Source organism: Diaphorina citri, unplaced genomic scaffold (assembly GCF_000475195.1).
Source record: "Diaphorina citri unplaced genomic scaffold, Diaci psyllid genome assembly version 1.1 scaffold1158, whole genome shotgun sequence".
In the NCBI taxonomy this organism is placed as follows: Eukaryota; Metazoa; Arthropoda; class Insecta; order Hemiptera; family Psyllidae; genus Diaphorina; species Diaphorina citri.
The window spans coordinates 70,504-83,576 of record NW_007378587.1 but is presented as its reverse complement, the minus strand read 5'-3'; the positions used below and the strand labels follow the sequence as shown (position 1 = coordinate 83,576).

At 38.9% G+C, this 13,073-nt stretch overlaps 2 protein-coding genes across 2 annotated transcripts; one reads left to right on the top strand and one right to left on the bottom strand.

The window, feature by feature from the left end:
• Position 1: 1 nt before the first annotated feature.
• On the bottom strand, positions 2 to 706 carry LOC103514511 (heterogeneous nuclear ribonucleoprotein A1, A2/B1 homolog). The gene is made up of 3 exons (XM_008479408.2): positions 553 to 706; positions 50 to 343; positions 2 to 7 (listed from the first exon to the last, which is right to left on the bottom strand). Exons 1-3 carry the CDS (start codon positions 568 to 570, stop codon positions 2 to 4), a joined length of 318 nt encoding a protein of 105 aa, XP_008477630.2. The 5' UTR covers positions 571 to 706.
• Positions 707 to 1,083: 377 nt separating this feature from the next.
• On the top strand, positions 1,084 to 12,427 carry LOC103514510 (protein transport protein Sec23A; the record flags this gene model as incomplete). The annotated part of the gene is given in 13 exon segments (XM_026827463.1): positions 1,084 to 1,425; positions 1,885 to 2,229; positions 2,444 to 2,661; positions 5,882 to 6,033; positions 6,705 to 6,893; positions 7,609 to 7,783; positions 8,509 to 8,619; positions 8,829 to 9,010; positions 9,748 to 9,763; positions 10,742 to 10,848; positions 11,226 to 11,379; positions 11,601 to 11,752; positions 12,253 to 12,427. Coding segments are annotated over 13 exon segments (2,124 nt in total), but the record flags the coding sequence as incomplete, so codon positions are not given.
• Positions 12,428 to 13,073: the final 646 nt, after the last annotated feature.

The window sequence follows — 13,073 nt, the reverse complement described above, 5'->3', positions numbered from 1 at the left end:
TCTAAATCTGATTTCAAAGAAAGGTTACAAAGCTAATTAAAACACTGACACAAAACACAAGGTAAAGTCTTACATCTCTGGGGACAGCTCTTTTGGTTTCCACAACTCGTCCGTCAATATTGTGAGGTCTGTTGGACATGGCGTCATCAACCATTTTGGCTTCCGAGTAGGTGATGAATCCAAAACCTCTCGATCTTTTCGTGATGGGATCCTTCATGACAACAACATCTACAATTTCACCCCATTGTTCAAAGAATGCTTGTAAGCTCTCATCTGTTGTCCTGTAGTCAAGTCCACCAATAAAAACTTTGCGTAGTGACTCAGGCTCTGTACACTTGCTATCCTGAAAATGCAATGAAAATAATGAAATAAAAGATTTTAAGTTTGAAGGAATGACCATTTAGGGACAATTCTGAAGTCTCCATGATCAAAGGCATCCACCAAACGGGCGGGTTCTAGAATGGAATGGTACTCGAGTTGCTCACAGTACCCTCACTGTTCAACTCTCGTTGGAAACGGTTTAGAAAAATTAATGTTATTAATGGTACTTACATCATATCGGGGCTTCATTTTGACCGTGTGTACTTATAAATAGATGAAGAAAAGTTGGAAAATCTGGAAAATTCTGTTCAGGAAAATTTCCCACAAAATCACAAATTTTTGATTTTTGAGCAAAACGACCAAAACGTGAAAAGAAAACGTCAAAAACCGGCCAGTACGCGGATCGCGGAAACGTGAAATGCAAAATGGCGACCACAACGACGACGGCAACGTGATTTCTGTGCTATGTGACTCATGTGTGATTAAACTCTTCAATATCAAGGGTAAAAATTGTTTATTGAAAAATCATATCATCATCCTGACCTAATTTTTTTTCAAGACTAAGACTCAAGGCCGGAAGAGGGGAATTGAAAATTATATATGAAAATGAATGAAATACGTAGGTAAATTAAAAAAAGATAGTAAAAAAATACAGGAACTGGATATAATTAAAAATGTTCAAAAGTTGTCGTACTACAAACTACAAGGTAGTAGGTACGGCAACAAAATTTGCGACAAAGAACGGACCGTGTGGATACCATTTGTAAACAGTGACGTGTTCGTATTTGAATCATCGAATTTTTATCAAAGTTCAAAATTTCCAAGTTTTCCAGTGATAAGGGGAAAGTTTTGCAATAATCGTAAGATAATCGGTTCTATTTGAAATGTCCTTTTAGTTTCTGATTTCGTTATAAAATAGCCTTGTTTCCTTGAAGACTCCATAGCTCAAGATCAGCATGACCACTTACGAGGAGTTTTTCTACCAGAATGAAGAAAGGGATGGTATAAGGTGTACCTGGAATGTTTGGCCTTCCAGTAAATTGGAGGCTTCCAGATTGGTTATGCCTGTAGGATGTCTATATCAGCCTTTGAAGGAGAAACCTGGTAAGCTCGCCGTTTAAATTTCATGAAAAAATGTTATGTAATACTTGCATCACAAGTGCTTGAAGTTTTGATGAAGATCGTGGGGAAGACTCTAGAATGGCAGGATCCTGGGTGTACATATTTTTTTTATTATTATTTTTTTTTTTACTTTCATATCCCACATACGTTTTTCCCTCAAAGTGTACAGTCTATGTATCCAGGTACCTATGTAAATGGACAGTTTTTTTAGGTAATCTAAAATCTAAATATTACCTAATAAGTTATTTATTATTATTTTCCAATACAAATTCTCAGAGGTGGGACTTTTTCCATGTCAGTAATTTTCAGTTCATTTAACTGGTACTCAGGCTATGTATGGGCAATAGCTATTGTACTCAATTACTTACATAAGTATATGTATGAAATCATGATATGTAATCTAACATTTTCTAATCAGGTAATTTCCATTCTACTTCACAGACTTGCCTCCTTTACAATATGAACCATTGTTGTGCATGCGGAATCAATGCAGAGCCATTCTCAATCCACTTTGTCAAGTTGATTACAAATCCAAACTGTGGGTGTGCAACTTCTGCTTTCAAAGAAATGCTTTCCCACCCCAGTATGCGGCTATAACAGAACAACACCAACCTGCTGAGTTACATCCACAATTTACAACAATTGAGTACACAATTCCTGTAAGTCAATGTTTTCCAAAATATCCACTGAGGTCTTTACCTGTTTTTCTCCCCTTTTTGATTCAATTTGTGTTCTTTCTAGCTATTACCCACTTGATCAATCAGGTTGGAAGTCCAAGTTACCTTTAATTGTTTTGGAATCTAGAGTCTACCTATTATTTATTTATCAGTGAAATTCATTCTGAAATAGGGACTAGGGTATTTTTTGTAGTGTGTGTGTTGTGTGTGTTTGTTTTATTTTTTAATTATTTTTTTTTTTTTAACTTACATAAGTATATGTATGAAATCATGATATGTAATCTAACATTTTCTAATCAGGTAATTTCCATTCTACTTCACAGACTTGCCTCCTTTACAATATGAACCATTGTTGTGCATGCGGAATCAATGTAGAGCCATTCTCAATCCACTATGTCAAGTTGATTACAAATCCAAACTGTGGGTGTGCAACTTCTGCTTTCAAAGAAATGCTTTTCCACCCCAGTATGCGGCTATAACAGAACAACACCAACCTGCTGAGTTACATCCACAATTTACAACAATTGAGTACACAATTCCTGTAAGTCAATGTTTTCCAAAATATCCACTGAGGTCTTTACATGTTTTTCTCCCCTTTTTGATTCAATGGTATGGAATTTTATCCTCAATATAATTTGAGAATTTGACCACAATAATAGTAGTAGCCTACTGCTGGAGTAAAGGGACTGTTCAGTCCCATTCGAGCAGTATAAAAGTAAGCACTATTATTACTTTTTCTGTCCACTGAACCCCTTTTTACTTCCCTATTCCAATAAGTATAGGGAACCTATGTTGTGTAACTTTCTTTACAACTTACCTACCTTTTTTCTTTACATACGGTACACAAAAGGCCCGCTCTGAGGCTTATGTGAAGGGGTAGACAACCCCAAAAGATGGCTTAAGATTATACCTTTTCTTATTCAACCTAGATTTACACGAGTGGAATGAGTGGATCAGGTACATTTCCATGTCTTCTGACGAAGTGTTTCGCACATCGAAGCGTTTACCCCTTCATATGAGTTTAATTACAGTTGTAAAGTACACACAATTATAGTATTAGAACCTCGATTATTTCAACCCCAAAATCAGTTCAAAATGGGGTATTTATTAACCATTCTCTTCTTTAGTATCTAAATTTTGCCCCCTTTTTCATTGTTGTATACGGAATTTCAATTTCCATTATTTCAACTACCCTTGGTCCCAATTAGTTGAAATAATCGAGGTTCTACAGTAGAAAGGCTATTATTTACAACTTACCTTATCATGTCACATATAAGTACATGGGGATTACAGTTGTAAAGTACACTTACAAGTAGGGCTATTATTTACAACTTACCTTATCATGTCACATATAAGTACATGGGGAGAGAGGACTGTACAAAACACATGAGTGTGGGGGAAGAGGTTTAGTATCTTCTGCCACCACCTCCACCACCACCGCCAGCTGAAATCAGACGAAATAAAAGCAACATATGAGGCTTCATTAACAAACTAAAAAACCCTTGGGGACAAAGAATTGCCAAATAATTATTTATTTACTGTGAAGATTGTAATTTAAAAAATTGATATACCTAACTCCGAGCAACACAAATCAAGTTAGGAATTTTTAATCGTGTTAAGCATACTTACCTACGCTTATTTACCTAAATTTTATGATTTGACTTGGATTCGAATCACATTTGAATATTATTGTCAATGGCATTATCCCCCTGTCTGATGCTAGTTAAAAATAAATCCTGTGCTTACTTTCCATGTCCAAAACAGTATCAATCTTATTCTCCCAGAACCATGCTACATGGACTGCTCTAAATGTGATTTCAAAGAAAGGTTACAAAGCTAATTAAAACACTGACATAAAACACAAGGTAAAGTCTTACATCTCTGGGGACAGCTCTTTTGGTTTCCACAACTCGTCCGTCAATATTGTGAGGTCTGTTGGACAGCTTACTTTCCATGTCCAAAACAGTGTCACCGCAATCAAATCTTATTCTCCCAGAACCATGCTACATGGACTGCTCTAAATGTGATTTCGAGGAAAGGTTACAAAGCTAATTAAAACACTGACATAAAACACAAGGTAAAGTCTTACATCTCTGGGGACAGCCCTTTTGGTTTCCACAACTCGTCCGTCAATATTGTGAGGTCTAGAGATCTACATCCCACATACGTTTTTCCCTCAAAGTGTACAGTCTATGTATCCAGGTACCTATGTAAATGGACAGTTTATTTAGGTAGGTAATCTAAAATCTAAATATTACCTAATAAGTTATTTATTATTATTTTCCAATACAAATTCTCAGAGGTGGGACTTTTTCCATGTCAGTAATTTTCAGTTCATTTAACTGGTACTCAGGCTATGTATGGGCAATAGCTATTGTACTCAATTACTTACATAACTGAAAATGATAATGTTATAAGAAGGAATGAAATTCACATCAAACCAAGAATCTGTGGTCTACAAGAAGAGAATATAGAAGAAAAGTTTGATGATAGCAGTCAGGAAGAATATTTTGAAGCAGAAGATCAAGAAGGACAAGGGGATTCGCAAGAAGACGAAGAGATGGAAGAGCAAAGAATTGAAGATGAAGAAGACCAGGAAGATGGAAATGAAGAAATAGAAGATGAGAGGGAAACAAAAATGGAGGAAGAAGTATATGTGCGTCCCCAAGAGAATTATCAAGCAACCAAAGAAGTTTGACGATTATGTCATGTATAAATGATTTTGTTCAATTTGGAGGCTTCCAGATTGGTTATGCCTGTAGGATGTCTATATCAGCCTTTGAAGGAGAAACCTGGTAAGCTCGCCGTTTAAATTTCATGAAAAAATGTTATGTAATACTTGCATCACAAGTGCTTGAAGTTTTGATGAAGATCGTGGGGAAGACTCTAGAATGGCAGGATCCTGGGTGTACATATTTTTTTTTAGATGAGGGTGTCTGGTGCAAATATAATTCAGTCTTGCACGAACTTTCAACTAAAATGTTCTCTTCCTTATTTTCTGTAAACTAAAACACATCACAAGTGCTTGAAGTTTTGATGAAGATCGTAGGGAAGACTCTAGAATGGCAGGATCCTGGGTGTACATATTTTTTTTATTATTATTTTTTTTTTTACTTTCATATCCCACATACGTTTTTCCCTCAAAGTGTACAGTCTATGTATCCAGGTACCTATGTAAATGGACAGTTTTTTTAGGTAATCTAAAATCTAAATATTACCTAATGAGTTATTTATTATTATTTTCCAATACAAATTCTCAGAGGTGGGACTTTTTCCATGTCAGTATCTAATGTTACTTTCATATCCCACATACGTTTTTCCCTCAAAGTGTACAGTCTATGTATCCAGGTACCTATGTAAATGGACAGTTTATTTAGGTAGGTAATCTAAAATCTAAATATTACCTAATAAGTTATTTATTATTATTTTCCAATACAAATTCTCAGAGGTGGGACTTTTTCCATGTCAGTAATTTTCAGTTCATTTAACTGGTACTCAGGCTATGTATGGACAATAGCTATTGTACTCAATTACTTACTTATATGTATGTTTTATTGTAAGCAATGTAAGCAGAGAACAGACTAAAGAATGAAGAAATTGAACTGGAGAGTATTTTCCCAATTGTTGATCTCGTTGTTAAGCAACATTGTTACTGGGTGGTTCTTGTTTTCAATACTGTGTGTATAAAAAGACACCACAACGGTTCAATAAACACCAGTACTAACCTATGTCGTGTTTTCCCCCTCCCCTTTCTCCTCCAGTGTCAGAAATTCGGCCACTACAACAAGGATGATCCGCACTCGTTTCAATTGCCCGAGAATTTCCAGATGTATCCCCAGTTTATGTACCATTTGAGACGATCTCAATTCCTGCAGGTCTTCAACAACAGTCCCGATGAAACCTCTTACTACAGGTATGTTTGTGTTAAGTCTGTTCTTTGAAGAGAGAAAATCCCCCCATCTGTGTTCCTTGTGGCTGCCAAATTACTGTTAATCACATATTAAATGAATGTCAAAACTATTCAAATGTTAGGACTCTCTTAATCCATCTTCCTCATTACTCCCGCTTCCAATTCCTGCAGGTCTTCAACAACAGTCCCGATGAAACCTCTTACTACAGGTATGTTTGTGTTAAGTCTGTTCTTTGAAGAGAGAAAACCCCCCCATCTGTGTTCCTTGTGGCTGCCAAATTACTGTTAAGCACATATTATTCATATTAAATGAATGTCAAAACTACTCAAATGGTAGGACCTCCCTTAATCTATCTTCCTCTCTACTCTCTTGTCTTAGAGACAACGATATCTCTCCCTTTGACCTCAGATTCGAATTTTTCACAACTTTTTACATAGGAATCGACCATTTATTTATAATTTTTACCCACTTGCAACTCCTCCATTCCTCCGTAGAACCCAAATAAAAATTTAGCTAGTTCTCGATAGGTGTATATAACATTTAATTTTGCGTTGACGTGACGCACCATAATAACTTTAAAAAAGTCCATTTATTCTATTTAATAAAAAAAAAGGCCACGGAGGTTGCTTTACCTCTCTTTTTCACCAATAAAATATTCTATTTCCCATGACAGGCACGTTCTAATGCGGGAAGACCTATCCCAGTCTCTCATCATGATTCAGCCCGTTCTGTACAGCTACGGATTCAATGGTCCCCCTGTGCCCGTGCTGCTAGACACAAGTAGTATCAAACCCGATTGTATTCTGCTCATGGATACCTTCTTCCAGCTGCTCATTTTCCACGGAGAGGTAAATAATGCGAGGCGGATTTGAGAAGGAAAAATTGGACTCATGTTAGAGGAAACATATCCCGTTGATAATCCAAAAGTCAGCACATTTTTTAAAAAAACCGACAGTTTTTAATAAAAATTTGCCAGCCTTGTTAGCTTGGAAGGTAGCGCGTCTGCCTTGTAAGTGCTAGGTCGCGGGTTCGATTCCCGCCGGTAGAGGATTTTATTCCGGACATGGAAAGTAAGTAAGTAGCGGATTTTATCCTGAACCCCCCATCTGTGTTCCTTGTGGCTGCCAAATTACTGTTAAGCACATATTAAATGAATGTCAAAACTACTCAAATGTTAGGACCTCCCTTAATCTATCTTCCTCTCTACTCTCTTGTCTCTAGAGACAACGATATCTCTCCCCCTCTTGAATTCCTCCGTAGAACCCAAATAAAAATTTAGCTAGTTCTCGATAGGTGTATATAACATTTAATTTTGCGTTGACGTGACGCACCATAATAAATAAAAAAAGTCTATTTATTCTATTTAATAAAAAAAAAAGGACCACGGAGGTTGCTTTACCTCTCTTTTTCACTAATAAAATATGATAGGTGTATATAACATTTAATTTTGCGTTGACGTGACGCACCATAATAAATAAAAAAAGTCTATTTATTCTATTTAATAAAAAAAAGGGGGCCACGGAGGTTGCTTTACCTCTCTTTCTCACTACTAAAATATTCTCTATTTCCCATGACAGGCACGTTCTAATGCGGGAAGACCTATCCCAGTCTCTCATCATGATTCAGCCCGTTCTGTACAGCTACGGATTCAATGGCCCCCCTGTGCCCGTGCTGCTAGACACAAGTAGTATCAAACCCGATTGTATTCTGCTCATGGATACCTTCTTCCAGCTGCTCATTTTCCACGGAGAGGTAAGTGGATTTGAGAAGGAAAAATTGGACTCATGTTAGAGGAAACATATCCCGTTGATAATCCGAAAGTCAGCACATTTTTTAAAAAACCGACAGTTTTTAATAAAAATTTGCCAGCCTTGTTAGCTTGGAAGGTAGCGCGTCTGCCTTGTATGTGCTAGGTCGCGGGTTCGATTCCCGCCGGTAGAGGATTTTATTCCGGACACGGAAAGTAAGTAAGTAGCGGATTTTATCCTGAACGGAAAAGGTTCGTTCTGGGAACGGCTAGTTTTTTCCTATCCTGTCTTCCTTCTCTCTTCGCTCCCTCTATCAAACCTCTTACACCTGAGAAGATTGTCAATCTTCAGATTGAAAAATACTCCATTAAATTGAAATTCACTTTTGGTTTCTGTGCAAGTAACGATATATGGAACAGTAAAATAAAGTGCGCCAGCCTAGTTAGCTTGGTTGGTAGCGCGTCTGCCTTGTAAGCGCTAGGCCGCGGGTTCGACCGCCGCGCCGACTAGCTCATTCACAGTGCAACAAATAGTTAAAGTTTTAAATCTGGTGTGCACATCACACAACTTTCCTTATCCTATTGAATGATGATTATTTGGGTGTTCTTTTACAGTAACTTTTACAATATGTTTATTATCCATTTAGTCAGTACAGCTGAAAACCGCTTGGATCAAACGGAATCAAAATACTCATTTTCGCTTCAATGTCCACAGCGTGATTAACCCCTTTTCGTCTCTCCTTCCCAGTGCACGTTTCCCAACACAGGGGCCCGTATCATGATGTTCGTCGGCGGGGCTTGTAGTCAGGGTCCCGGTATGGTGCTCAATGATGACCTCGGGGCGGATTTTATCCTGAACGGATAATGTTCTTTCTGGGAACGGCTGGCTTTCTCCTATCCTGTCTTCCTTCTCTCTTCGATTTCGAGACGATAAGACCTTAGCAGTTACAGTTTCCTCTATCAAATCCCTCTCTCTTTTTTTTAAGTGCAATTTTAACCCATGCACATCCCGTTTACTCAAAATTAACCCATTTTCATGATGACCTGAAGGAACCTATCCGCTCACACAACGACATACACAAGGGCAACAACAAGTACCAGAAGATGGCCACCAAACATTACGAAGGCCTGGCGTTGAGGGCCGCTATTGTCGGGCATGCTATTGATATTTACTCGTGCGCCCTGGATCAAACGGGCCTCTTGGAGATGAAACTGTGCTGTAATGCAACGGGGTGAGTGAGGGGGCAGTCACACGGTTTTCAATTTTTTTCCCCAAGGGGTTTAACTTCACTAAAACATTCAAACTGAACGTTTACTGTTTTACATGGCAGATTTTGTATGTGGGGGACTTTTTTTTATATTGTTAATGTTTATGAGGATTGATAGAGGGAACTGTAACTACTAAGGTCTTATCGTCCTGAAATTGAAGCCGACCTTTTCGAGGACGAACCTTACTTGTTTAGCATAAATCCTTCAATTTGACCATTTTGTGATTTGTAAAAATAAACGTCATACGATAAATAAAATAAATTTAGCATAAAGTCCACCCCGGGCGGGAAACCAACCCTTGACTAGCTTTATAAGATTGTTCAACCATTTTGAATCAAGGCCTTTGACCCAGCACCTAAATGGGAAGTATTGTGTCTCTTCTCGCCCATCTAATGAGAGGCATACTACGGGATGGGCATGCTACGACACAGACCACAAGCGTCCAATGTAGCAGTTGTTTCATCGCTACGAAATAAAAACGGCGGTGAAACACTCATCTTAAAAAAAAGTACACCCAAAAAGAGTCAGCAGTACATGAAAACCTAGCCGACCACCCTTTCAGCTACCAATCATTCAAATCGTTGCTTAACTTCACTGATTCTAAATCTTTCTGTTTTAAATATCAAATTATACCCAATTGTTATTTCCAGATGTCGGTCGTCTGTTTTAAATATCAAATTATACCAATTGTTATTTCCAGATGTCGGTCGTTTCGTGTGATTACAATAATTCGGTAATTGTTTCCATCCGCTGATTTCGAGTTGGTTTTCCGAAAACAAAGAGCTTTCATCTATTCATTTTCTTATGCCGGCCATTCGCGTTCAGAGCGTCTGACAGAACCCAAAAGTCTGTCAGATAATCGAAACGTGTGGGGGGGAAAAACGTCCGACCGAGGTCTTTCAGACCGTCTGAGAGACTTCGGTCTGAAGCTTTTTCCGCCACAGGTCCGTCAGACTGTCTGAGCGTGATTGGCGGGCATTCGGGGCTATTCATAAACGGATTATTTGGAAGCCTCAATTTCTCCTCTTGTGCAGTATTATTGCCAGTGGACACATAGCTTTATTTTTACACTTTATGGTGATGAGTTATTTTTTTTTACCATTTTTTCGATGCCCAGTGTAAACTTCTATATTCTTCTAAACTCCGAGCACTTGGCTTACGTTAGTTTTAATCGAGCACCAGAGTGTGTTTGTGAGGCTGAGCGAATGTTTGAGAGGTTGAGACACAGCAATCGGGACATGAAATAACTTCTAACTTTTTACTTTCCGTATCCTACGTAATTATAGGACGGAAAAAATGTAATTGAAATTTTCGATGGTCTCCGAGTATGTTCTACATACAGTTCGTACCTTCGTAGTACATTTTTAATTAGCTTGCAGAATAGCGCGTTTGCCTTGTAAGCGCTAGGTTGCGGGTTCGATCCAGATAAGGTTCATTCATGGCTGGCTTTCTCCTATCTTGTCTTCCTTCTCTCTTCGCTTCCGGGACGATGTGACCTCAGCAGTTACAGTTAACCTATCAAAACTTCAAACTTCTTGAAAAAAAGCAAGCCAAGTCATGTCCTGATTGCTATAGAGTTCGCTCAACCTTCCCCTATGTTGAAAGCCCAGAAGAGGTTAGGTAGTACAACAGCTGCGGTAGTAATCTGAACAGCTGCGGTAGTAATCTTATCTATTTTATTTCATTTCCCCTAGCATGGAGCCCCTATACCCCAAGGAGGGCGAGGTTGTATTCAGTTCATCACCCATTATCAGGCGCCCTCTGGCGAGAAGAAAGTGCGGGTGACTACAATTGCTAGGAAGTAAGTAAATTAATTTATTTGATAACTGAACATTTTCATTACAAAAAATGGTAGGTATCACAATAAATTTTAGAATAGAGACATAATCGGGGGCCATTTATATGACCTAAATATAAGTTTAGTACTTTTTTCCAGTTAGGCGCTTTAACCCTTATGGGGTCGTTCGCGCCGTAGTCCACGTTATGTTATATACAGTGGAATAGGTCCAATTTGGTCAAGAAATCCATGACGGAGTCCACATTGGCGGGTGTATTGCCTAGGGATAGAACGGGATCCTATGTACGGCGCACTTCAAATATTCACAATAAAGATATTTTAATTGGAAACAAAGTGTTCTATGTATGATATTCAAACAAACTACTTATTTATTTCGACAGCTGGGCAGACGCTACGACTCAGTTGGATCACATATCGTCCGGATTTGATCAGGAGGCTGCCGCAGTCATTATGGGACGCATGGTGGTTAATAGGGCGGAACAAGATGACGGACCTGACGTCATGCGATGGGCAGATCGAACCCTGATCCGACTGGTAAGTCAGAGGTCGCGAGTTCGAATCACAGATGAAGTTAGACCGCAGGGCGCCCAACCGGTCGATCGCGGATTGATGATCGGTCGTTAAACCAGTATGCTTCGAAGCATGACATCACATGAGAGCACGTGACGTGAGGGCAGTGTGTTTTTTACCTTTACGGTTCAATAAACACCAGTACTAACCTATGTCGTGTTTTTCCCCTTCCCTTTCTCCTCCAGTGTCAGAAATTCGGCCACTACAACAAGGATGATCCGCACTCGTTTCAATTACCGGAGAATTTCCAGATGTATCCCCAGTTTATGTACCATTTGAGACGATCTCAATTCCTGCAGGTCTTCAACAACAGTCCCGATGAAACCTCTTACTACAGGTATGTTTGTGTTAAGTCTGTTCTTTGAAGAGAGAAAATCCCCCCATCTGTGTTCTTTGTGGCTGCCAAAGTACTGTTAAGCACATATTTTTTTCCCCATCCGTGGCACAAGCTCTGCTTATACGGATGGGTATACCATTTATAAAAAAATTTATGTTCTGAGTTTTTTATCGATCAAAAATAAATGGAAACTTGTTAATAATAATATTAAATGAATGTCAAAACTACTCAAATGTTAGGACCTCCCTCAATCTATCTTCCCCTCTACTCTCTTGTCTTAGAGACAACGATATCTCTCCCTCTCTTGAATTCCTCCGTAGAACCCAAATAAAAATTTAGCTAGTTCTCGATAGGTGTATATAACATTTAATTTTGCGTTGACGTGACGCACCATAATAAATAAAAAAAGTCTATTTATTCTATTTAATAAAAAAAAAAGGACCACGGAGGTTGCTTTACCTCTCTTTTTCACTAATAAAATATTCTATTTCCCATGACAGGCACGTTCTAATGCGGGAAGACCTATCCCAGTCTCTCATCATGATTCAGCCCGTTCTGTACAGCTACGGATTCAATGGCCCCCCTGTGCCCGTGCTGCTAGACACAAGTAGTATCAAACCCGATTGTATTCTGCTCATGGACACCTTCTTCCAGCTGCTCATTTTCCACGGAGAGGTAAGTAATGCGAGGCGGATTTGAGAAGGAATTACAAGATTTGACCCAAACAGAGATCTCAAGTTAAGTAAAACTATGTAAAAATTGGACTCATGGGAGAGGAAACATATCCCGTTGATAATCCGAAAGTCAGCACATTTTTTAAAAAACCGACAGTTTTTAATAAAAATTTGCCAGCCTTGTTAGCTTGGAAGGTAGCGCGTCTGCCTTGTAAGTGCTAGGTCGCGGGTTCGATTCCCGCCGGTAGAGGATTTTATTCCGGACATGGAAAGTAAGTAAGTAGCGGATTTTATCCTGAACGGAAAAGGTTCGTTCTCGGAACGGCTGGTTTTCTCCTATCCTGTCTTCCTTCTCTCTTCGCTCCCTCTATCAAACCTCTTACACCTGAGAAGATTGTCAATCTTCAGATTGAAAAATACTCCATTAAATTGAAATTCACTTTTGGTTTCTGTGCAAGTAACGATATATGGAACAGTAAAATAAAGTGCGCCAGCCTAGTTAGCTTGGTTGGTAGCGCGTCTGCCTTGTAAGCGCTAGGCCGCGGGTTCGATTCCCGCCCGGGGCGGATTTTATCCTGAACGGATAATGTTCTTTCTGGGAACGGCTGGCTTTCTCCTATCCTGTCTTCCTTCTCTCTTCGATTTCG